This window comes from Drosophila persimilis, unplaced genomic scaffold, assembly GCF_003286085.1.
Source record: "Drosophila persimilis strain 14011-0111.01,24,50 unplaced genomic scaffold, DperRS2 tig00000798-arrow-arrow-pilon, whole genome shotgun sequence".
In the NCBI taxonomy this organism is placed as follows: Eukaryota; Metazoa; Arthropoda; class Insecta; order Diptera; family Drosophilidae; genus Drosophila; species Drosophila persimilis.
Genome location: NW_020825355.1, coordinates 798619 through 824302, shown reverse-complemented (window position 1 = coordinate 824302; position 25684 = coordinate 798619). Strand labels below are relative to the sequence as shown.

General features: G+C 45.2%; 2 protein-coding genes across 7 annotated transcripts in view; both read left to right on the top strand.

Moving 5' to 3' along the window:
* The window catches only part of LOC6602933 (DNA polymerase epsilon subunit 2), an 85935-nt gene extending 62967 nt beyond the window's left edge, over positions 1-22968 (top strand). Inside the window, exon 3 of the mRNA XM_026992995.1 lies at positions 22952-22968. The gene's annotated coding sequence lies outside the window, so the exon portion shown is untranslated. The remainder of the gene's footprint in view (positions 1-22951) is intronic.
* Positions 1-25684, top strand: part of LOC6602937 (protein vein) — a 33477-nt gene that overhangs the window by 5221 nt on the left and 2572 nt on the right. For 2 of the 6 annotated variants that reach the window (XM_026992988.1, XM_002027952.2), the window contains exons 2-5: positions 22952-23126; positions 23207-23334; positions 23611-23725; positions 24734-24787. In XM_026992988.1, coding sequence (XP_026848789.1) covers positions 22952-23126; positions 23207-23334; positions 23611-23725; positions 24734-24787 — 472 coding nt within the window. Of the gene's footprint in view, positions 1-22951; positions 23127-23206; positions 23335-23610; positions 23726-24733; positions 24944-25684 lie in introns of those variants that run through there. The other 4 variants (XM_026992991.1, XM_026992990.1, XM_026992987.1 and 1 more) reach the window with 3 other exon arrangements.

Here is a 25684-nt window from a genome sequence, read left to right as displayed (position 1 = left end):
GGGCCATAAAGCCTGAAGATCATCAGCCAGATCGTTAAATTCTTAGCCCCCAATCAGAGCCACCAAAAGAGATCAAAAGCATCGAATAGATCAATCAAAAACTGACTCAGTTTTTGGGTTTTTGCAACCTGAAATCCATAGGTGCTATCCATAGGTGAGGGGAAGATTCGGGGGCTATTCGGGGGCGATTTACGAGTATTATCCATACGCCCCGTGTGACGACGCGCAGCTCTGCTTTCTGCTCGCGGGAGCTCTGCTTAAAACCAATTAAAATGCCTTCGAACCTGACTGAATCGGTAGTATCATGAATTAACTGGTCGCATTTTATGCCTAATTTACACCCACGCCATGAACGTCAGTTCTTACCAAATATAACTCCACACCACTCCGCTTCAATAAAACTGACTTGGAAATATAACAAAAAAAAAAACCCAAAAACAATGAAAAGGCCATGTGAAAAATAAATAAAAATCGCAGGTATTTTTGTTTTTGGTTTTCGGGCTATTATAGTTTTTTTTCCCTTTTTTTCGGACTGCTGATTGCGGCTGCTGCCGCTGCCGCCGGTGTTGTTGTTGTCGAGGTGTTAAGTAAATTAGCTGCTCATAAAACATGATTTGATCTGGCAGAAGTCCGCGTCAAAGCAGAATCGGCAGCCCATCTTCTCGGATATTTATTTGTTTGTTTGTTTGTTTGACCAAAAGCGGAGACAAACTGGCACAAATCAAATATACTCATACTCGTACCCACACGCGGAAGGTGTACGAGCATTATTCACAGATATAGATTCTTATACCCTTTCCAGATGTTTCCCATGGCAGAGCATTTCCGATCCAATGATCCAATGAAGCTCAGATATTTGTGAGGTTTCTATGCCAAATAGCTATACAGTTTTAGAGCAATCTTTCTTTCATGTTATATGATACATATTTATAAAAGTATTTGTCAGGGATAGCTGGTCTACACAACGAGTATGCGAGTATACGAGTATTTATTATATAATGCTTTCCCCTCTTATGCTGCACTAAGCATTGAATATTAATTTTGTTTTGCGGTTTGCGTCTTGTCACATTGCCAAAGCAAAATAATAATCTTTAAAAGATTTCATTGAGAAAAGCAACACCTGAGAGAAAACCCCCAGAGAACCTTGACAGCGGGTCTCCATTTCCCGCAGCAAAACTTGGATGGATAACTGGCGACTCTTGTTTCATTTGTCAGTTGGCTCTCATGCTCTCAGCTCTGGCTCTCTGGTTGCACTTGTTGCTTCTGAATACTGCTCTTATGTTTAGCAAGCGATTACAAAATGAAAATAAAGAAAATGCTTTGCCAGAGCGGAAAATGCTCTGCACTGTTCGTATATTTAGGTCAACGCCTACGAGTAGAAGCGACAAACTTACTCAACGGCACCCACAATTCATCATTTCTCCTCATCTTTTCTTTCGTTGGTGTTTTTTTTTGTCATTTTGGGGGTGTCTGGTCTACCTGGTCATAAGATTTTAATACATTTTCCTCTCGCTTTTTGAGGAAATCATGGGTAGGGGGTATGGGGCTCATTTAGCGTCACGCCAGAGAAGATCCAACGACGACAGAGACAGCTTTTCGTTAGCTTTTGTTTGTTGGTTTTTGGTTTTTTGGTTTTTTGGTAATTAAGTATGAATGGCGGCGCTAGACGACGAACCTTGGTTCATTTAGGTATAGTACTCGTAAGTGTAAAGGGTAGCCCCAGTCCCAGTCCCAGTCCCCAGTCCCAGTCGCAGTCTTCGGGTAGGGGCCCCTCTGGGATTTTGCTGGGACTGTGGTCTGCGGACTGGGGGCTGCCTGGCGGGCCGTTTGGCATGCGGGAAATAGAAAATTATAACGAAATGAAATTTTCAAATGGCATGCCATGTTTCCTTGCCCTGCCATGTCTTGCCGCGACCAGAGTCGCCTCGCGACTCGTCGGCTGCCTCGTTTATGAGTTTTATGCTATTTCTGGCCGCGCCGACAGCAGCAACATCACGCAGCTGAAAGCCATTCGAGAGTAGGAAGACATCTTGGCCGCCATAGACTTGCCAAAAAAAAAAAAAAAAAAATATACAAAAAACAAAAAAAAACCAGAGCAGAACAGAACCATCCTCTGAAAAAAGTCAATTGAATATATAAAGAAAATCTTATGCTTGTTAGCCCTGGGCCTGTAGCTGCAATTTGCATCCATTGGTTGCATCCATCGTGGCGCTAATGGAGCAATCTTGGCCGGATGGAGCAGCAGCCCAGCCGATCAATGGAGCCCCTCTGTTGCAAAGCGGATGTGACATAATCTGATTGCCATAAATACGAGGCGACTATATAGCCGAAATGGATAAAACGCCTGGCATTCATGGGGCATCAATCGAGATCTGTGGATCTATGGGTCTATGTGGATCTACTAGATCTGTGTCGGCGCGATATCAAAGGGAAGACGTAGGCCCCACAGGTGGCGCTTCCTCAAGCTGGTCATTATTTGAAGGGTATTTGGAGCAAGTCGAACATTGTATACCCTTTTGCGAGATCAATCAATGGGCCCTGATTGAATGGTTATTTATAGGGCAAGGATAAACTACTTGGGAGGTGGATGAAAAGATGGCCACAAATGGCTCTTCATTTACGACTTATCTATTGACCAAGCTAACATACCCCATTTGGAAATGCCGCCACTTCAAACACTTCAAACACCACCTCAATTAGCCATTCAGCATTTGCGTTAATTTTCGCGGCACTTGCGGCACATTCCAAAATACTAAAACACCAAAAGAAGAAGTGGAATATGTGTATAAATACATGGCCTGAGAAAGATAAATGATAAGAGATCTCTTTGGACGGACTAATTGTTTCGCCTGGCTGTTAATTTCTGCCTGCATAATCGCACTGCCCTCGGGGCCACCTTCTGCTCCACAAAAACAAAAAGAAGGCTTCAACAGTTGCGCACGCGGCCAAGATTAATGGATAACCCCCAACGGACCAACCAGCCGACCGACCAACCGAAACAGAGATAGATATTGATTGATATTTGAAAAGTGATTTCGGCTCGTAGTCTGCTTGGACTCATTATTAGTTTCCCATGGAACATTTTCACAGCTAATGATTGGACGGATAGATGGATAGATGGATGGATGGATGGATGGATGGATGGAAGCACGAGCTTCCCAGCAAGCAAGAAAGCCAGCCAGCACTCATACTATATACTTACTCGTATTCCAATTTTCGGCGCAGTTCCCAAAAGTCAATTCAATTTGCGTTGGCGGCTCCACGGCTTTGAACTCGATCGGTGGGCGGGAGATGGTTTGGTTGGCCAAAAATCGTTTCTCTAGTTTCGGGGTATTTCAGGAATGAAACTAGGCTAGGCTAGGCTTCGAGTCTCCAATATTTGCGGCAGTCTGTGCACAGAGAGCAGAGCGCTCTCCTCCCTCCTGGTCACCTGGTCCTGTCCAGAGCTTGCAGCTTGGAGGAGCCTCTTGCTGGCTATCTTAATTACGCATTAATTACATCAAACATTAATAATTCCACATGCCAGCGGAGCGTCTGCTCATCTATCTACTTCAGTGGCAGCAACACCTCCTCGATCTTCGCCTTTTGCTTGGTGTTGCCTGCCTCTTGGTCTTGGTTCTTGGTTCTTGGTCTACGTCTCAGTCTTAGTCTCAGTCTCGGGTATCAAGGCAGAGGCTCCTCCTCAGTATATTAAACTGTCTGTCACCCCCTTCCTGCAATCCAGCACCCTGCATCAAATTGCAAGCCATCGTCTTCGTCGGATCTTTGGATCGTTGGTCTGTCTTGCGTCTGTCTGGGTGTTTTGCCTCTTGCCACTGCACTGTGGCTGCCCCTGCCTGCGCCCTGCCAAGTTGAAAAATTTGCCTTTGATATCGACTGGTGGCATGCCACATACTCGTACTGCTCGTACAACTCGTATACGTTCTTGCTTCTCCTCTGGCCTCTGGCTCTGAGCTCCCGCTGCTGTGGGGCAATATTTTCTTTTTAGCTGACGATTTAGCCAATTTCCCGATCATAATCGCCCTCGATCCGGCTGCCAGAGGCTGCAATGAAGAAGCTGTTTGGCTCTTTGGCTCTTTGGCATTTGTCTGGTCCAGTGAATGGCTTAATCTGGCGAGTGTTGATTCAATAATTCCCCACCAAAGTGCTTGGAGAAATCTGGGAAGCAAATCTGTCGCCTGTCGCCTGTCGTCGGATACCTGCGTGGGAAAATCTCTCGTTTCCTGGACTAATCTGCGACCGCCCTAAAGAGTCAGGTTCCAAAGGTCCAAGCGGACAGGTAACTGGCCACATGTTTGGCCGGAAATTCCCATGCGCCTCCTGTGCTGCCTCTGACCTCGTCCTGACATTGTCCTTATGACGAATTCGTCATAATTCGTTCCCTACTGCTCTCAGGGCATTTCCAGCATTTGCGCTTGCCTTGCAAAATGATATATGAAAAAAATATGTATTATTAGCGGAAGAAGCGGGCCACCAAATTGCATCCAATCATGGCCAATATCTGCCCCTGCCACTGCCACTGCTACTGCCAGTGCCACTGCCCCCAGCTTCGGCCACTGTGCCCCATCCTCTTCTTTCTCTCAGGCTGCTGCCGGCCGGCAAGGTGACCGTGTGCTATAACAAAATTTTTATATCGAAATTGCCGCTGGTCAACGCGCGCGCCTGCCCAATGGCCACGTTAAGCGCGTGTTGGCCTTTTTGGTTCCCAAGCTTTGTTTGCCACAAGCACAGATAAAGATACACACACACACACACACGCACGCACACACACAGAGTCACAGATACAGATACGGCCCCGCTCAGACAAGTTGGAGTTGCATTTTTAGCAGCATTTTTGTGCGGCATTTTATTCGTCGCCGCTGGCAACAAATTTGTGCTGTGGCAAGCTCCGAACAGCGGCAGTGGCAGCGACAGCCACCACGTAGTAGTGGCCACTGCCACTGGTTGGCCACCAACTTCAGCCTCAGCTTCACCTTGTGCCCCAAAAGCTATTTAAATGGTATTTAAATGTGTCTAAAAGTAATTTTTTTGCGCATTTAATTCGCATTTTTTTGTTCGTCCAGTATTTGGCAAAGCACTTAACGACATTTATGAGTATATTTTATGGAAAATGGAAACGAAACGGCAGCGAATGCCTGACATAATGCGTCATAATTGAAACGTTTTGTTGTTGTTGTTGTTTATTGAAGTGGCAGATTGAGTGTGGCAGCAGCTTACGCCTGCGTGGAGGGGGAGGAGGAGGGGGAAGGTGGTGGGTTGGATAGCATTTGATAAGCAAATTAAACATTTGGCTTCCTCCATTATCTGGGGTTTCTCCTGTGCCCACACTGCCTTGGAAATAGTTTCACACACCATCCCACCAAATGATTTCAACTTGCCACCAGCAACAAGTTGCAGGTAGTCCATGGCATGCCACACACAGCAGCCACTGCCGCTGCTGTTTGTTTGTGCCTCCTCCTGCAACAAAGAAGGCAACTAGAAACTAGCCATTGGCCACCAGCAGCAACAGCAACAGCAGCAACGGCAACAGCAGCAGCAGCAGCAGCAGCATCGCCACATGCTTGACCAGAGACCGACGAGACCAAAGCGAGCGCATAAAGCATAAAAAACGCAAAAGCCACAAGAAGTTTCAAGTCGAAAAAGTCATTATATGCGACAACCAAGTCGTCGATATTGGCAGCGACGCCATGCAGCAGCAGCAGCAACAACGTGAAGGAAACGACCAGCTACGAAGTTGTACATACCCTAACAAGTTCAATGCTTGATAATAGATTCCTTTAGCTGCCAGAATGCTGTTAGATGATTCGACAAAACACTCTCTCGACTAATAGGTCCTCTGGCAGTAACTATATCTCTGGGAACAGAATTACGGCCTATTTACTGTCTGCAGGAAGGCTCTGGGCCAAAGACATGGCCATATCGATTCGATTATCCATGCCAAACATCTTCTCACAGTAATAATACCCTCTTTAAGTGTATGACAACAACTACGGCGACTTTGGCTTTGGCTGCGACACATTTGCTTAAATAGCAACAGCAGCAGCAGCAGCAGCAGCAACAGCAACAGCAACAGCAACAGCAGAGCCCATTTTTTTTTTATTGCCGCAGTTGGAAAATGCAAGACAAACGGCTAGAGAGGGGCGGGCAGAGGGGCAGCACAGGAGAGGTGGACGAAAGGTGGTTGGGTGTCTTGGATTTCCAGTTTTCGGTTCCCACAATGCAAAATTAGGTACGAAGCGTCGTCCCCATGACGTAATTAGCATAGAGCCAGAGCGCAGTCGTTGTCGGGAGCCCATAAAGCGTATTTACCGCACAACGCGCCACACAGACGCACCACAAGGGGCAGTGGTAGGGGCAGCGGCAGCGGCAGGGGCAGCGGCATAGCAGTGGCAAGAGGGGGGTGGCAGTCAGGTGAGCCATTGGCCATGTTGCGCATGTGTGGCGTGCGAACGTCGCAGAGCAGAGCAGCAGTGCAGCAGCCGCGCAGCTGGTGGACGAGTACGACATTGCCATAACTCATATGTGGCACGGCTGCTCTGCTGCTGCATCGGTTGCAACTTGCAATTGTCGTGGCAGTCGCTGTCGCTGCCATTGGGGGCCACAAATAAAAACATTTCGTTTAACGATCTTTATCGATTCGATTATTGATTGTGTGTTCATGGTTTTGTTGCAGTTACAGTTGCAATATCAGAAGCAGCAGCAGCAGCAGCATCAGCAACATGTTGCCAAAAGTAGAAGCAACAGAAGAGTCTATCCCTCTTTGCCACCAATTATCCACCACAAGACTATCTTTCAATCTACAGAGCAAGAGGTGTTGGTCATCCAGAAGCCATAAAAGAGCCATCTCCGCCATTAACCGATTACTATGTTAGTTTATTCAGTCTCTTCAATCTAACAACTCGCTTTCAATCATTAGATTATACGGCCAAGACAGAGAATACTGCAGCATTCAGGCTGCAGCATGTTGCCAGCTCATCTGTCGGACTTCATCTTGCTGCATTTTCACCTGGCTATATGCTGTTCTACTCGGGCACTAGCTCGGTCTCTCGCTCTCTCTCTCTTTCTTTCGTATGAAATTCTTGGCATAGTTGGATCTGACAGACCAGGCAATTGTCGGCTTACGGGCTCGGGCTCGGGCTCCTCTTTGGCTCTGCTGTCCGTGGTTGCCTCCTGCCAACCACTTATTACGTAATTATTTAGCCGAAGCATCGCCCTGGGGCACGTGTTGCCAACTGACTGGCAAACTGGCAGCACTTGGGCACCTGTTTCAGCCTCAGCCTCAGCCTCAGTCTCGGACTCGAGGACTCTGGGACTGTGTGGGACTCTCGGGGCCTGGTCTCTCAGCTATTTGTGCTATAATTTCTGGCATGCAGCAGCCACAGCAGCAACATCAATTCAATTTGCATGCATTTGCCCTCAAGCCTCTTGCCTTAGTGCTCTGTGGATGTTGCTGTTGATGATCATCTATGTATGCAGCTTGTAGCTTGGAATCCTGATAAACAGTCTTTGCTGATTAGGAATTTATTGGCCCTAACTGCCAGCCAATTTAGTTACAGTCAAGTGGACACGTGCCCACATCCGCATCTGAGTGCACCCCGTATCAAGTCGGTTGGTAAAATATTGCGGCAACAAACAGTTAACGGAAGTTGATAACTGTTTCACGCTTTTGGGTTTCGCAATTAAGCCGAATGGCATAGAAATTTTGATGGTTCCATAGACCATAAAGTAATCTCGACACGCTCTCACCCGGCAACGACAGCTACAGCTCCAGCGACAGCAGATAGGGAAATGGTGCGTATGAGCAATGCACTCGGATGGTGACGAGCCTGAGGGGCATACAAACTCATTTCATCGATGAAAAATGAAAACTACTAGGGACTACTTAAGGTGAACCACGAAGGGGGTGAAGTCAAGAATGAAATAGTTGGAAAACGATAGACGATTTCGCTGTTTCCTTCTTTGAAGCTTCTCCTCAAACGATTACAACGACTTAGCACTCGCTCAAATCTGTTTCAGCGAGTAGCGTGTAGTATTTCCATCCGTACTCTCCGTTCCTGTTCTCTCAAGCTTCTTCCCCCTTCGATCGATGGCCTGCCCTGGCCATTATTTTCCTAACAATTTGAGTCTTTTTTTGTTTATTTATTTCCACATTAGTTAATGCGTTTATAATGCGCAAAGGAAACAGCACCACAGCCCCGCGCGCACCAGCAATGGGAGCAACATTGTTGTGTGCCTGCCTGCCTGCCTGCCTGCCTGCCTGCCTGCTCGCCTGTTGGCGCCTGCTTAACAATTGACGGGCAATTCCCACGCTGCGTATGAAATAAATTTTCAAACCAAAAATTGTGCGCACAACTCTTTACATTTTAATGATGCCACCGCGCACTGGGCGAAAACTTTGAAGCGGCCGCGTCGGCAGTCGAGTCATTTACTTTTTGTCGAGCGCCCCATTATACTCGTAAATCTGCTAGCCAGCCTATGACAGTTTTTTTAGCTTCTCTTTTTATTTTACTTGTCTCTGTTTCTGTTGCTCATTTTTTGTGTTGGTTAAAGAAACAAAATCACACCAAAATGTGGTTTCTGGGGGCCATTGGTCGGGTTGCTACCGTCTGACGACTGACGACTGACGCCTGACGTGACTGCAAATGAGCATCAGGGCCAAAAAGCAAGAGAAATATATATCAGATAGCACCAAAAGTGAGAGCAGTTCGATGTGTGGGTGCTGCTTCTCGGTGCTGTGTACTGGGTTCTGGGTTCTGGGTTCTGCGGCTGGGTTCACTGGGTAGATCGAAAGATACGCCATGCTTATCGCGAGTATTACTTAAAGATAAATTTCCGAGAAATGTGCGAACTTTACGCCCATGACGTATGTATATCGGATGTTGCGACACAGTACCAAATTTTTGATAAAAATTCAACGAATAATGGTGACTGGTCTCGTATCAGACAGATGGGGGAAAATAGTTGTTCCCCGTTGGTATCGATGAATCTTGAAATTGGGCCGAATCACGCCATGAGTCATAGAAATAGAAAATAAGGTAACAGATCTATGGATGTCGATAGATCCAATACAGCGACTAAAAATTCAGCGAGTAAAGAGATCGAGTATTAGAACTCAAGGTGGAACTCACTCTCACTTCTCCTTAGCGAGTAGCGATAAGCTTTTGTCGCTAAAACTACAACCATGCAGTAAAAGACTCTAGCCTGAGGTCTAGAACTATTTTTTAGTATCACAACTTGTGGAGAGCGCCACTCGCTGCTGCCCGGATGATAACTCGATGTGAAGTGGCTGAAGCACTTTCGAGCAGCGATTACCCAGATGGCAAATGAGGAGAGGAGGGAGCTATGGAAGAAGATCGTCCATCGACCATCGACCAACTACCGGGTTGCTCTTGTTGCAGCTGGCTGCAGCTTCTGTTATTGCTGTTGGTGTTGCTGTTGTTGTGGCGGTGGCAACCGCTAGCAAGCGATGTTGCCAGACGCATCGCATCTTTATTTAGACAAAAAAATGTTGCATGTTTCGCGCTTTTCACCAAATGCGCTCACCGATCCACATTATTATGCAAAGAGGGTTGCACTATTTACCCAAAAATGGCCGTGGCTAATGATGATGATTGGTCGGCCTGGCCGAGAGTCGTGGGCAACTTTTGCTGCACTTGGTAGCGGCAACTTGTTGCTGCCTCTGCCGCAGAAGCTGCTGGCTGCTGGCTTCTGGCTGCAGCTGCCGCCACACAGCGTAAAATGTGGCCAACGTTTGTTTATATGTCATTGGCAATTAGTTATAGTTTTTATTGTTTATTGCAATTGCCTCCTGCTGCTGCATCTGTTTTTGTTTTTGTTTCTGTTTCTGTTTTTCTTCCCGATCAGAGCACCGATTCATCTAAATATGTTGTTAAATTTTCGGCTTTTCTGGCATTTTAATGAAGTTTTTACAGGGGTTTTCCAGCGATCTTTCATTGAAAATCACTACAGAAAAAAACAATGAAATGCCAGAAGGCATGCCATGGAGGAGAAAGAGAGATGACGAAATATTTATTTGAAATCTTTCATGTTTCATAAATTTATGTGCAATTTATTTTTAAACAACAACCGTCGACGGCGCGACGACAACGTCTGTGACAAGTCGGAGGGGAGAAAAAGACAACCTTCCCTGCGCTACCCTGATGGGGCAGACACAAAAGTGTGCCTAATTAGAGCTGCAACAGCCACAAGAGCAGAGCCCTGCGTGGCGCCATGTTTGTTGGCCAAGAAAAACAGAACGGGAGTGGGAGACAGTAACACAAAAGAGAGGGATAACTATTGGAAAGCATAGAGAGAGAGAGAGAGAGAGAGAGAGAGCGAGAGAAGAGAGTAGAGAGTAGAGATCAAAGGGCTATTGGGGCTGGCGCCCTGTCGGCCTCGATTGCGAAAAAACCAAAACAACCCAAACAATGAAAACTATGGAAGAAAAAATCAAATGAAATCAAAGGGCAATCTCCACTGGGCTTTCCCTACTTTTGGGCCAGTTCTGTTGGTCATATCAATCAGTGATTTAGCTTTTGGCCAATGATCATTATCACACAGCATCAGAAGATGATGCCTGGACCCGGGGGCCTGCTGCCATTACAGGTGTTGAAAACAAACAACGATCCGACAGAACACCTTGGGGTGTCGTTATCAAAGATCTTTCTCTTTGTAGGGGATGGTGGGAAGTGTAGGCTGGGCGGTGGGGTCGCAAACTGATATGAAAGCAATTAGCAGCAGCGACTTGGCAACCAGCTGGCTTTTTTTCCACAGAATTTTGTCAAGCTGTGACTTTGATCTGCGGAAATGTTTCGGGCAGCAACAATTTTTGATTTGAAAATGCAGCCGCTCCTCCCATCTCTTCTGCTCTCCTCTCCACACCACTCCACTCCACTCCTCTTTCCCCTGCTGCTTGCTCCTCACCCACGGCACAGCAGCGGCAGCGGCAGCAGCAGGGTCTTTTCTTATTTATAGCCACCATTTTTATGCTCCATTTCAATGGGCCGACGGAGACGGCAGCAGGCAGGCAGCAGAAGCGGCAGCAGCATGCCGTCGTCGCCCCTTTGAAGATTGTTGTGGTGGCTACCCCCTCGTCGGGGGCACCACCAAAAACTCTAACCACTTGATTGCACTTTTCGCAGCATAAAATATACATTTATGTCTGTCTGTAGCTGTAGCTGTATCTGTATCTGTATCTGTATCTGTATCTAAAAGTATATATAGAAATATATGTGAGGGTGTGCTGCCGAACAACAACAAAAACTACAGAGAATGAGAATCGAAAACTATATAAAATTGATTTCCCCACCCGCACAATGGTTGGGCCGACAATGAAGCGCCATTGAAGCGCAACCAAATTAATCTTTCAACGACAATTACAATTAATTATAAACGCCCCCGCCGGCTGCCTCAGGGGCCAGATCGTCCAGATCACAAAAGATCCAAAATAAAAAACTAAAATAACAACAACAAAATATAGGAATTGTATTGAAGGTATATCTGCGCTGTGCGTGTGTATCGCCAGCTGGTGGCCGCAACGTCTGGCGTTTGAATTTGGTTCAGATATCGTATTAAGACGAAGCCTGAATATGCTTTCAAAACATGTATGTATATAGAAATATATTCACCAAAATATCGGATTTATAACCATTCCCGCACATCTATGAATGCACTCAGATATGTAGTTGTATCTCTGTGTAAACATTTTTCCCGGTTGCTGTTTTACTTTTCATCTGTCTAGCGCTCGGCCCAATCTGTATCTGTATCGGTATCTGCATCAGTATCTATTCAATCTATCCGTCTATCTATCTCACCATCTATCTATCAGTCTCAGCGCCCGCCTAATTACAAAAAGATGAAAGCGTTGTTTTGTGGGCCAACGTCCGTCCATGTGGGATCGGGCCCACCCATCCAACACCTTGGCGGGAACACCTCTTGTTCTCTTGTTCTTGTATGCCCTCCCGCCTGCCTTCCCACCCTGCCACCCTGCCATGCTGCCTACTGGCTGTTGGCTGTTGGCTGTTGGCTGCCGCCGCCTGTTAACGGCAGCTACTTAATTTCGTATTAATAAACATCACAAATGTTGTAATAGTTTGGCACTTTATTTATTTATTTAGCTTTTTATGACCCGAGGGGCGCTCCAATGGCGGCAAACATTCTGGATCTCTGATCTCTGATTTCTGATATCTTCCCATCGATGGCAGGCGATTTCTTTTCGCAACAACAAAATTTACACACTCAAATGATTGACGGACTCGGGGCTTCAGCCAGCCAGCAATTGTTTAAACAATCGTTGTATCGTTGTGCTTCCACTCTTAGTTAGTGGATGGATAGTTGTTGTGCAACAATGTGGATTCCAAATTGGATGTTTTCGGTTGTTTTTGGAGTGGGTGTGGAAACCTTTTGGTCTTGCGTCTGTTGAGGCGTAACCAACCGTTTTGCCGCTGATCAGATCGGATCGTATCTGATGCTATCTACTCTACATGGCTGTAAATTTGAATCAATTTGGAATGGTTATATTCTGTTAAGGGAATACATTTTCAGCACATCGTTAGGCTATTGAAGAACGACAGCGATTGCTAAGTTCTCATCAGAACTGTTGATGGAAAAAGCCATCAAAATGTAGAGAAGAAATCAAAGGAAATCTATGTCTAAGTTTAATAGTTTGGGAATCCCCCTAATTTGTATACGAGTTCTTCGAATCAAAAGGCTCACAAATCAGCAATCGAATGGTATTTATTGGTACTTTTGTTATTTCATTTTTAATATTTGGTGAAATTGTGTGGAGTGTTTCGGAAAACAGAACAGGCCATAAATATTTCGATAGCCAAAAACAGACCAGATAGGATCGGATTGGATTGGTACAGATCTGTAAACAGAAAGCGTAGCAGAGAGATGGATTTATTAAGAGCCCAATAAGTAAATACAAGAAAATGGAAAATGCAACAGCAGACGGAATGTGAAATGTATTTTCCGGCAGTGCAATTTTTTAGGACACACAGACGCATACAGATGCAGATATATAGCCATGGCCATCTGAATCTTCTGTTATATATGTATATGTATATGTATATGTATACATTTTTGCACAGATTGCCTGCGAATGTTGTTGCCGTTTCCAAGAAGTGTGGGCGTGGCAGTGGCGCTGGCGGTGGCGGTGGCGGTGACGGTGGCTGATGTGGCGGATAATGATGAGTGTTGTGTTGTGTTGGATATTTAGTTGGAAGAGGCAGCGAATCATGGCCAACACACACACACACACATACAGTTACGTCATCGCACTCGTCGCACTCGTTGGGGTTCAATGGTGCGTATGATTAATTTCGGTTTTGCTTTACTATATTTTCTTTCCACTTTTTTTTTCGTGTGGAATAGTGCCACTACGAGTATAACTGCAACACTGCAGTACTGCAACCAGTGGCGACTTTGGCAGAAAGAGAAGTTCCCACCAACAACCACATAAGTAGCAGAAGTTCAGTTTTGGTTGCTTTTGCCTTTTCTCTGGACATTTTCACATTTTCCACTCTGTGAAGTTGTGGTTGCTGTTGCTGTTTTTGTTGTTGTTGCTGTTGTTGCTGTTGTTGTTGGCCACTTTTGGACATTTAAGCCGCTTTTGGCGTGCGTACAACTTCAAAAGCTGCCACCAACTCGGGCCAGCTCTGGTGCTGGCTGCCGCTTTTTTTTCCTGCTCCAGCTGATTTATGCGCTCGTTTCGTGTATCTGTGTGTAGGCGCTTTTCATGTAATCTGGCGGGTAATCCAAGTGGCCAAAAGCGTGAGAATTTCACACACACAGAGACTTGGCGACCGACTTCCGTATCATTTGTGTTCAATCAGCGAACATGCACCAAATTTAACTGCCAGGTGCTCCCGGGACACACAGACAGCTGCCCCCATCTAGCGGCAAGTCAGCATACCGGCCAATAGTGGGTGTGAGCCGTTAAGCCTGATCGCTGAAGGTCACAGCAGCAGCAGCAGCACCAGCAGCACCAGCAGCTGCAGCTGCACCACCAGCCACCACAGCACCACTCTCTCTTTCCACACACACACACAGAAATGGTTCTTTTGTTGTGCAGATTTTCTCACGCTGATAAAAGCCCAAAAGAAGTTGGACTCCGAGACTCCAAGAAGCAGTGGCAGTGCTTGCAGATGGAGGGAAAAAACTTTGAAGTTGTCGGCTTTCGTGTGGCAGCAGCAGCAGCAGCAACAGCAACAACAGCAGTAGCAGCAAAAGGATTCACAACGCTGACAAATGTCAGTCAGGCTCAAATCCCAGTACGTGTCCAAGATAAGCTCCATCATGAGGATGGGCCTCGTCTCGCACAAACAGACGCTAACGCTAACAACTTTTCTCCAGCTCCATCTCCATCTCTCTTGCTGTCTCTCTCCCTCCCTCTAACTATGTCTTTTCTGTCTCTGTCTCTGTCTCTATCTCTGTCTCTTTTGCTCTCCCACTGCCTCTCAATTGCTGTTTGTTGTAATGTGCTCATTTTCCTTTTGCGGCATTTTGCTACGAAATTGGGTTAAGTTTGGTTTTGGTTTTGGTCTTTGGTCAAGATTTTGCTCTAGATTAGGCCAGGTCCGTTATTACTCCGAATGATAGTGATAATGATGTTGATGATGATGGCCTATAATAAAGTTAGCCATTACAAAACGTGGGCTCTATCCCACTGCATTTGCTGTGCTATTTTTAGAGCCTCCTGGGCGCGTCTCCATCGCGATAGCCTGGCCAAGATGGAGAGACAGACCCACAGAGAGAGAGACCGCTTAGTCATTCCACTTGTTGGCCAAGGCTCACCTCACCCACATAGTAAGCCACAGAGTGCCAACTGACTCAAAATCCCAATCCCAGACTGAGGCTGAGGCTGAGGCAGAGGCCACGATCTGCAGCAAGGGGCTCGAGAGAATAATGTCGTCAGTGGAAATTGATCGATTTAAAAAGAATTAAGATCATCGGCCACGTTTTGCGGACCTCATCCTGACTCACTGACTTAGTGAACGACTAAGCCGCCCCCGAACTCCATCTCCATCTCCAGCCCCATCTAAAGCTCCATCTGTGCCCCAGCTCCGAGTGCAACTTAATTATGGTTTGTTTGCCTTTCGCGCCGCCACCGCTGCCACCGCCGCTGCTTCTCTGATCCCTGACTCCCTGCATGTCTGTCTGGGATGTCTGTTGTCTGGGCCTGGCTGGGAGGTGCGCTTTGTCATTGCCAAACAATTGCAGCAGCAGCAGTCGTCGTCGTCGATGTCTTCGTTGTTGTCGGCCATGTCTCTCCGCTTGGTTCTGTCTTGGCCGGGTCTGGCTCTGTCTCTGTCCCTGGCTCTGGGGTCTGGCCTGCTCTGATGGCTATCAGCAATCAGGCGCTTTGTGCGCCATCCCCATCCCCAGAGCCATCTCCAAGGGAGCCTCCTGATGAGCAGCAGCCAGGGAAAAACAATTTCGAAGCGAACTTTTAGCCGGTTGCAATTTTCGATTTGCATTAATCAAACAAAAGTCGTAAAAATAATAAGAACAGAAAGAATAACAGCCAGACAGAGATAACAGATAACAGCGAAGATGCGAAGCAGCGAGAGGGAGAAAGAGGGCCTATCTTGGCCTTGAGGGAAATCTAGACGTTGCCACCCACTTGAATGCATTTCACACGCTGTCGCCAAGGGGCAACAGAAAGAAAACCCAAGGCGGCCTTTACATGCTTCTCTCTCTCTCGCTCTCTTCCCCTTTTTCTTTTCCTATCTTTCCCTTTCTGAGAGAGTGCATACTTGTGACGTTTTATCTGAGTCCAGGGACGGACACCCTGTATTTGTATGATTGCGATTGAGTAGATATTTGTGGGCACTTTGTTAGAGATCTTCAATTCAGGATTGGACATTCTTTAGGCTCTATACTCCTTAGTCTCTAATCTCTCTAATCTAATAAACGCTGTTAATCTGTTACTCTTTCTAATTTATGATCACAATTGGTTGTGATTCACTCGTATCGAGAGTATTTGCATCATCCACCAACCCTGAGATCTATTCCTATGAAACCTCCGGACAAACACCAGCAGTTTTTTCTTCCAAATACCGCTCTACCGATACTGCTCTCCGCTCCCATACTTTATGGCTTATCAGCTTTATCATTGCCGCATTGTTTGGATTCACACGCCCCCAACAAAAGGAGAACAACAAAATAACACAAAACCGAGATGAAAGGTGCAGAGAGATGAAGAGAGAGAAAAAGAAAGAGAAAGAGAGAGAGGTATTTGGTGAGAGCGCTATGAAATATGTACAAATTTACATAAAAATCCCCCCGACAAATATTTGCATAACATTTTGACAGTTTCGTGAAAAACATGCCAAGAGGTGGTCCCAAACAGTCACACGTAGAACAATAACAAGCAGTAGCGTAGTAGCCTGTGTGGCAGGAAAAGCAGTAGAAACAGTAGCAGCAGTAGCTCTGTGGCAGTGAGAGCAACTGTAATATCAGCAACTATCAGCTCCATGGCTACGTCATCTGTCACCCACTCTGTTGTCGCATACCCACCCTCAACGTCAGCCTCAGCCTCAGCCTCATCTTCAGCCCCATCCTCCCATCATCGTCATCGTCACGTGCATCCTATGGAAAGTTTGTGACGTTGTTTTTGAAGACGACGAAGAATTTATCAGAAACGACAACAGATTGTAAATCAATTGGACGATGATGTCACAGCAGGGGGTGATGCACTGCGCTGGAAGTGGCTGCAGAGATAAGATTGAGATTAAAGAGACATTTTTGTGTGGAGGTTACGTTTCGGAAGAGGTTAAGGCTGTTCCGATTGATAGATTATGACTATCTTCTATGCTTGTGCTATACGAGTAGTAGTAGCAGTAGCTGCAAAAATGTTAGATAAAAACTGATATAATGCAATTCATTATTGATCATATAATCATTTTACAGAAAAAGGTTTTAATCGTGGCAATTCCTTAAGGAATGAAACGTCTGTACATACAAGAAATGTGCAAAAATTATTCTAATTTTAGCATCATTTTTGGATGTCATTTTTCCATAGAAAATCATCATCATGTACGCGAAGTATGGGAAGTAAAGAAAGTGGTTTCCCCTATAAATTATATCCCGCAGACTTTTATCACACCCCCTGCAGTAAAGTTTAAGCTCTCCTTGGCCCCTGGCCATCTATCATATGGCTTTGTGTTATCAAAAACAGCAGCAGCAGTAGCATCAGTAGAAGCATGGGCAGTAGCACTAAAAGCATTAGCAGTAACAACCCCTACTATAGCTCTATCAGCTAGCAGATTGATAAGCCACCTGCAACAGCGGCATTAGTCAGAGGAACGTGAGAAAGTATGTCCGACTGATAACAGGGTGAAGAAGATACTCATGCACGGAGTACGGATATCTGCACATACAGAGCGTGATGTTATGCTCATTATGTTGGTTTTGGGATAGAATGGGATGGTATGGGATGGGAGGTTGGAGATCTTGTTTGGCGGAACAGCTGGTCGCACAGATTCGCCAGCTCGGGGATGAACCACCGCGACTATCCGAAAGCAAAGAAAAATAGAGCAGCGGCAAACAAAGAAAGCAAAAGCCAAATAAACAAAACAAATGCGAGCGCTATAAAAGAGGTAGACAGAACAGAACAGAAACAGAACCAGAACCGATCCGATGCTAAGGCTGAGGCAAAATTTGTTGGCATTTAGAGGCAGAGGCGAGATCCAATTGATGCCGCTGCTGCTGCTGCTACTGATGTTGCATTGGGGGCCAGGCCAGCGATCTTCGCTCACTTGACTTAATTAAACGCTACAGACAGACAGACAGACGGACAGACCGACCGACAGACCGAAAGACAGACAGAAGCCACAGTGGGTAAAAATACATATCAAAGGGGAAGTTCAGATCAGGTAATGGGGGGCTGGGGCTGCGGCTGGTGCTGGGGCTGCGGCTGACTGTGCTCTAGGGTGCTCTAGGGGTCTGTCTGTGGCAGAATGCTTCGCTTATCGCTTATCTCGGGACAGATTACTCGTAAACTTGCGGTTCTTCATGAACACCCGCCTCAGAGTGAATACTGAATACTGGATACTGAACAGTGGATACTGGATCTCGGCAGATTCAGATACTGCCTACATTCTGTGATGTTGTGCTGTTTTTCTTGGGACTTTCCCCCCTTTTACATGGCCCACGAAAACGATTATTGTTGCTGTCTCTCTATTTGCTTGAGTTGTCAGCGCCAGCGACAAAAAACGTGGAGCGTGGAAAGGCACCGCTTCAAAGGAAATCACATTGCGTATACGCAATGTGCAAATAAACAAGACGACAAGAGGCACAAAAAACGAAGAGAATCGCAAACAAACATGGACAAAATCGACGGAAGCCAAATGGCGACAACGTTGCCAGTGTTGTCGTTGTTTTTTGTCGTTTGTCGTTTTGCTATTTTCTAGTTTTATTAGTTCTGCCAGCATTTTGGCCACACGTGCCAGCCATCCATCCAACCATCTATCCATCTGCCTGGTCCCCAGAACTGAGAGCTCGCGAAAATGTGTGTTTTCCTCCCTGACTTCCTCCGGCCGTGTCTATGGATGTGTGTTTATGGATTTGAACAACATCATTTGACTGTTTGCTGCCAGCTTGATTGGAAACGAATCGAAAGATACGGCGGGTAAAGGGAAAGAGGTGATATCTTACTCGGAGATTGGTATTCTGTCTGGCTTTTAGATAGCTTCTTTTCTTTTCATAATTTCTTTAGCTTCTGGTGTATCGTATTTCCTTTTGGAATGCCATCAAAAGGCTTTTAAAAAGTATCTCGCTATCGTTGCTCAAAGTATGCGGAATATATAACAATCTTCAACAGGAAATATTGTCACTTAAAATTTTTGTGGATATATATGCTCAGAAAATTGTTAGTGGCATTCGTAGATAGAACAATTGAATGGAGTCCATAGCAGATCTGCAGGTTACTCACTTCAGCACTGCTGTAAAAAATCCATTTTATATCTCAACAAAAAGAATAAATATACGGATACGAATACCCGTGAACAACCTGTTGTCGAATTGGTTCGGTTACCAGTCTGAAAAGGCCATTGCATTGCAGTTTTTATGGCGACAATCGTCAGCGGTGAGCAATTGTTTGCCATTGCCTAGGCCAACACGACGTATGCGCAATGCTTCCATCCACAGTATTGAAGCTCCACCTACTTACGGGTGGGTATACGTACGTATACGGGGCCCTTATCTCTTCGGAGGTGTAATCATGCAAATATTATACTATCAGACCATTAAGTGAAGTGAATTGAAGTGCTTCTACGCCCCAACTCCCCATTTGCTCTGCAGAGGGGGGCGCGTGCTGCAATTACGAGTACGATTATATCCAGACAGACAAGATAGTGTGTATGATATATATCCGTACTTGAATGTACGAGTGGTACTCGTATTTGTTTTGAACCGATAAATCACGGCACTGGACTTTATTCGAGAGAATCCAGCAATGACACAATGTCGCGGGCCAATGAAAATGAATCAAAAATAATCAAATAAATAACATTCAAACGAATTCGAAATCATAAATAACCAAAGAGTGGAAGGGAGCGGGGAAAACTGAGTGAGGGAAAATTTATATGAATTTTATTTTTTTGGAAAAACTTCCGCTGACAGCGGAGGCAGCAGAAGCAGCAGCAACAGCGGCGGCATCTTCTGAGCCGAATGTGGGTCACCAGCGAAGCTGCCAAAATAAATTGTCTCTTATTCCACCACTCGCGCATCCGAGTATTGGGAAAATTATATATTTTCCGAGAAAAGATAATAAGCAAAAGTGCATTTGGGGATAAACCCAAAAGCCCAACGAGCGAACAATGATCGAAGCGCCATAATGACTATGTAAATGAATGGAATGGAATGGGTGGAGTGAGTGGTATGAGTATGAATATGAAAATGAATGGCGGCGATGAGTTCGCAGGCAATTTGGCCTGACAGATGGCGCCAGTCGGCGTGTCGCACGCAATTTTGCTGATTAATTCAATGCAAACGGATTTAATAACCCGATCCCCCCGATTCACCCGATTCCGATCCCCGATCCCCGATCCCCGATCCCGCAGTGCAACGTTGCCTCCTCAACCGCAATGCGATAACCACATGCTACTGATGCTGCCTGTCTCCGTGGTGTCTCCGAGCCCCCCTCCTTCTTTCCTTCCACAACCCCGCTTTTCACCATTTTCCTCGGGGACTCGTTGATGGATTTGCATGAATCATTGGCGGCCGCGTCACGCTCGAGAAGAAAAGCGCGTCGCGGGGCACAACTGAAATGAAATGCAAAAAAAAAAAATACAAGAAGAAATATTATTTGAAATATGAAAAGTTATTTTAATGCGCCTTGTCGCTGCTTGTCTCCGTCTCCGTCTCCGTCTCTGTCTGCCGCCTAGTGTCTCCTCTCCTTCTCTGGGTGTGTGCTAAATTTGGGGAGCAGGCAACGGCAACTGACGACAGTTTTCCTACGTTTGCTTTGCTTTTGGCAGTGCTTCCTCTCGTTTTTGCTGCTGTTGTGCCAGACTTTTCCGGAAGCGCGGCGCGACAGCAGCAGCCGGCTTTGACGTAGGCACTGGCCAAAGTTGTTGTTGACGCACTCGTGGCGCAAGAAAATACCATTGGCGGAGAGGCCAATGAGCCCTGGACTGGAGTGTATCGAATTTCAGCTCAAAACTATGAAATGTTCATCCTTTTTCGTCTGGCATTTAAAGAGTTCAAAGCAGCCAGAAAATTAATCCATCGATAGCACCTATAATATTCGCATCCTAGCGTTTTCATGCCTGTTCTTTGTGGATTATGAATCACATTCAATCATTCTCCGCCATATTCCGTCATTATATTGGATCTCCATTTATCGTACATCCTTTTTGAATAAGGCATAAAAGCTAAGCTTCCAAATCTGTCCATCGGAATCGATGAAGCCCATGCTTGAACAAATTCCAATGGCAATGCCAATTCCAATTCCCAAAAGACCAATGGCCCGACGAGACGCTCGTATATACAATACAATATTTTTTAAGCGCATAATTAAGTCATAATAAGAGTAATGGAGGTGGAGAGTAGGTTGGGGAGTCTGGTATGGGAGGTATTGGCTGGAGAGGGCCAATATGATATGCCAATTTTTGTCCGAACACACGGAGAAGGCAAATAAAATGTTCATCTTATTATTCTGGCGGGGATTTGGGGGCAAATCAAAGCGCGAGCCGCAGGGAGAGGACAGGGAGTAGGGTTGTTGGTCATGACAATTGTCAACTTGTTTTGCGTGTGCTCTGTTTCTGTATCTGTGCATCTGGGTATGTGTGGTATCTGTGTGTGTGTGGTGCTGCCTTCAATTCTTAATCGCCTTGTGAGTCGACGTTTCGGGTCTCTGCCACACACACAGTGACAGAGGGACAGAGGGACAGAGAGACAGAGGGACAACAGACAATTTGGGAGCGTGAGAAAGTGGCGCGCACAATTAAAATGCTGCTTTATGGCCCGACGCTGAGCCCCAACATAAATTATAAACAATAATTTATCTTTGAATGTACATATACTCGAGCGTTTTGATAGAATAAATACACCTATCTATATAAACATCTATCTATATATCCATCGTATACGAGTATATATGCATAAATATCTAAAAGTCCCAGACCTCTGTCTGGCCACGCGATCCTCGTCGCATAAATTACCATTCGTTCGGCCTTAAATCAGCGCAAATTTTAGCAGACTGCTTGGAACGCTGTGTATCGGTATCTGTATCTGATAGATACACCGGCATACACTTGTGTTGTGTGTATTGCATAATGACATACAGTAGAAATGCATTTCCCTGGCACACACCCACCCCAGACCCCAGACCACAGAGCGCAGTGCCAGTGCCACCCACCTCAGAGCAGAACATAACAGAACCCCCGAAATAGATCGACCAATCGATGAATGATCATGATCATCAGGGGATGAATCACTGAATCACTGGGACAGCGCACGCAGATCTCGATTAGCATGTGACGAGTACTTGGACACTCACTACGCCCCTCAACTGTCCGGCACGGCACCCTCCCCGGCTCATGGGACACGTGATATGGCGGCTAATTTAGGCACTTGACAGCGCGGGGGAGTGGCACATAGCCACTCGAGACAGAGGCAGAGGCAGAGGCAAGTTTCATTGCCAATTCGAAGGAATGAGTCAGTGTGCAATTGGCTAACTCATATATCAGCGGAATGTGGGACTAGTTCTATTGATAAACTGCAACACTGCAAGATTATGGGGCACGTGATGGAAAGTGGTAATGGTCAGAGCTGAATCAGTTGACTAAGGCCCGAGAGCGATAGAGGACTGTATTCCAGAATATTCAATAGCAATACATTTTCTAACAATAAATCAGTCATAATAGGCGCTACTACAGTTCGTAGTATACAATTCATTTGTGCAGAATATAGCATTGCAATGTTCTGGAAATAAATTCGTTGCATGGGAGTTCGTAATAGAGAAGTTCGACTGTATATACATACATTGTATATTGTATATCCAACATTCCAATCGCATTTCTTTGAATCATATTATAGCTTCCTCTTTTCGCACCATCATCACAGCTTGACCAATTTTCCAGTCCATGAATCTTTCCTGCCTGAAAGTCCCAGACAAATTAGAATTTTTTTTTAACGATCTCCAAGCAACCTAAGAATCAACATACGCGACGATCATAAAAAAATAAAGAGGAAATTCTTTAAGAATCTCAATAATTTCTAGTTTGCTATTTTGTTTATGGGCCGTCTGAGAATATACAATACATGCATACTCGTACATATATGTATACTCGTACAGCCCATAAACAAAGGTGAAAAGGAAAATTCCACACCCAAGACGTACCCGAATTACCCGTATTTAACTAACGAATGAAATTAACTCTAAGCTTAAATAAAATCGCAATGGAAATGCATAGCCTAATGTTTTTGTTGGTGTTCCTTACAGCACAGAACGCATCGATCACGTCGATCACCTCGGTGCCGAGCACGACCATCGACAATGGCCGGGAGCTGCGGATCGTTTGCAAGGTGTCCGGCCAGCCACCGCCGAAGGTCACCTGGTTCAAGGATGACAAGTCCATCAATCGCAAGCGCAACGTTTACCAATTCAAGCATCACAAGTAAGCATCCAAATACTACGTCTTCTGATTCTGATTCACTTTCATTTATACGAAACGTTGAATATTTAACAATCTTGCAGAAGACGTTCCGAGCTGATTGTGCGCTCCTTCAATAGTTCCTCCGATGCGGGCAAGTACGAGTGCCGTGCCAAGAACAAAGTCAGCAAGGCGATCATCAAGCGCCGCATCATGATCAATGCCTATCCAGGTGAGTGTTTGAGTGTGGCTGTGACTGTGGCTGTTGCTGTTGCTGTAGCTGTTGTCCCGTGTGGGTGGACTTCCAAGTGGATGTTGCGACACTTTGGTCGGTTGTTCTACAAATTCGGAATGCTCCAATTCATTTCTAATTTATGGGCACATTTGAAGGCGACCAAGACACTTCACACACCCCCAGCAAGACATCAGCAAGACATCAGCATGCACAGCATACATTCCGTGTAAATCATTTTATTAATAATACTAATTCTGTTTCGAATCGTTTCAGTTGCCTCTCGGCCGGACCAGACACGCAGCTCGGGCACCCCCTGTCACTTTCCTGACTTCTGCTTCCACGGCGGCACCTGCATGCTGATCCCGGATCTGAACGAGTTCTATTGCAAGTGAGTACAAGTAAATCTATTCGAGTCTTGTAGTATCTTCGGCTGCAACTCCGCTTGGGGCTGGTTCTTTTCGGTTTGGGTCTCCCATCATCCTATCTGCTGCACTATCTATGTATGTATGTATGTATGTATGTACTATCCTGAGACTTGTCTGTGTGTGATCCCTAACTCAAGTGGTTTTTTGTTTGGGACCCGATAAACACTCGCTCATGTGTCAGCTGATAAAGGCAGCTCTCCCATCCCCATCCCCATCCCCATCCCTATCCCTTTCCCCTTCCCCCTCCTAAACTCCCCTTACTCCCTGTTGTCTATATATATATATATATTGTATCTTGTAATATTTTGGCATCGCATTACAACAGACAAGACGGGAGAGCAATTAAAAGGCAACAAATTTGTTGAGGATCAGGCGCTGGTGCTGGGAAAGAGATCTCCAGACAAAACCCAAAATGCAAACATGGGTGTATGAGTGTGAGTGTGAGTGCGGATGAGTGTCTGCGTGAGTGTGTGCAATGTGAATAATATCTTTCAGCGCCTCGTTTTATCCGTCTGTGTGTGTGTACAAGAAAACCTACTCGGTTCGATTCGGTTCAATCGAATCCCATCCATTCCAGTGGCATTCCAAAAAAGCGCATTTCAGTTGGAATAAAATATATATGTATATATTTTTTTTTGTGGAGTACGAGTGGGGAAAATTAATTTTCATTTCCGAGCCATAAACTGCCAGAGTGCTCTTTACCCTTTTTTAATTTTCTTTTTGCTAAAAATCGTTTTATACACTTAATTTGTTTGTTCTTTTGTTTATATTTAAGTGGTCTGCCGAATGTTGCAACGCAGTTCATGGCCATTTTCCCTTGGTTTTTTTCCCATTCACCATTTACCATTTCCCTCTCCCCCCACCAAATACGTATATGTACATATATGCACACTGAAAGTGCGAAAAGCGAATGTGAAATACAATTTATACTAATATTCATCTCTCAACTTTCTTTTTTGCGTGTCTTTCAGTTGCCCGAACGGATACTTCGGCGAACGTTGCGAGAACAGTAGGCCCGACAGTAGGTACAGCAATAGTAATCCCGAATTTTGCGACAATTATCATGGAGGTTATTACTGCTAAAATAGGCACTTCTATAGCATCGATTGTTTTAGATCGAGTCAAGCGACCAATCGAAACTGAAACAGAAACTGAAACTGAAACTAAACACAAAAAAACAAAAACACAACTCAAATCAAATGAAAAATCAAATCAAACCGAACCGAACTCAGTGCCCATACCAAAATAATTATTAACTAAACATAATCTGCAGTTGTATAGAAGCGAAACCAACGAAATTCTCCCACAGCACTTTTCACCATTATTCCTCATCCATTATCCTTTCAAAAGAAAACCATTTAAGAAAAATAGAAAGTGAAATAAACCAAATATAGTTGATAGAGCGACACTCAAACACCTAAACACTCACACAGAAAGTACAAATATAGTATGCGAAATCGGATCCGAATCATAGAACCATTATACCCGAAACCACACTCCACACCTCCCCCTGCTGCCCACCCTGCTATCAGTCAAACTAAAAGTTTTATTAGAGAACACATTCCAAAAAGCAACAAAGTAAAGTCTTAAAAACGAAACAATAAATAACTAACAAAGTTGTTCATATAATCTTTTTTTTTAACATAAAAAACAAAACAAAACGAAACAACAAAACAAAAAAACGAGATGAAAATCAAATAAATACGAATAAAAACAAAGGGTGCTATAGAAGGTTTATTTTAAATAGTTTTTTAAATAGAAATTTAATATAATTTCAAACTCACTCATCACACACACACCAACAAACACACAATCGATTAAATGTTAAAAACAGCAAAAACAAAACAAAATTATGAAGCAACACTCTGACAGACGGACGGACAAGCGAACAGACGGACGGACAGATGAACGGACAGTAGGAG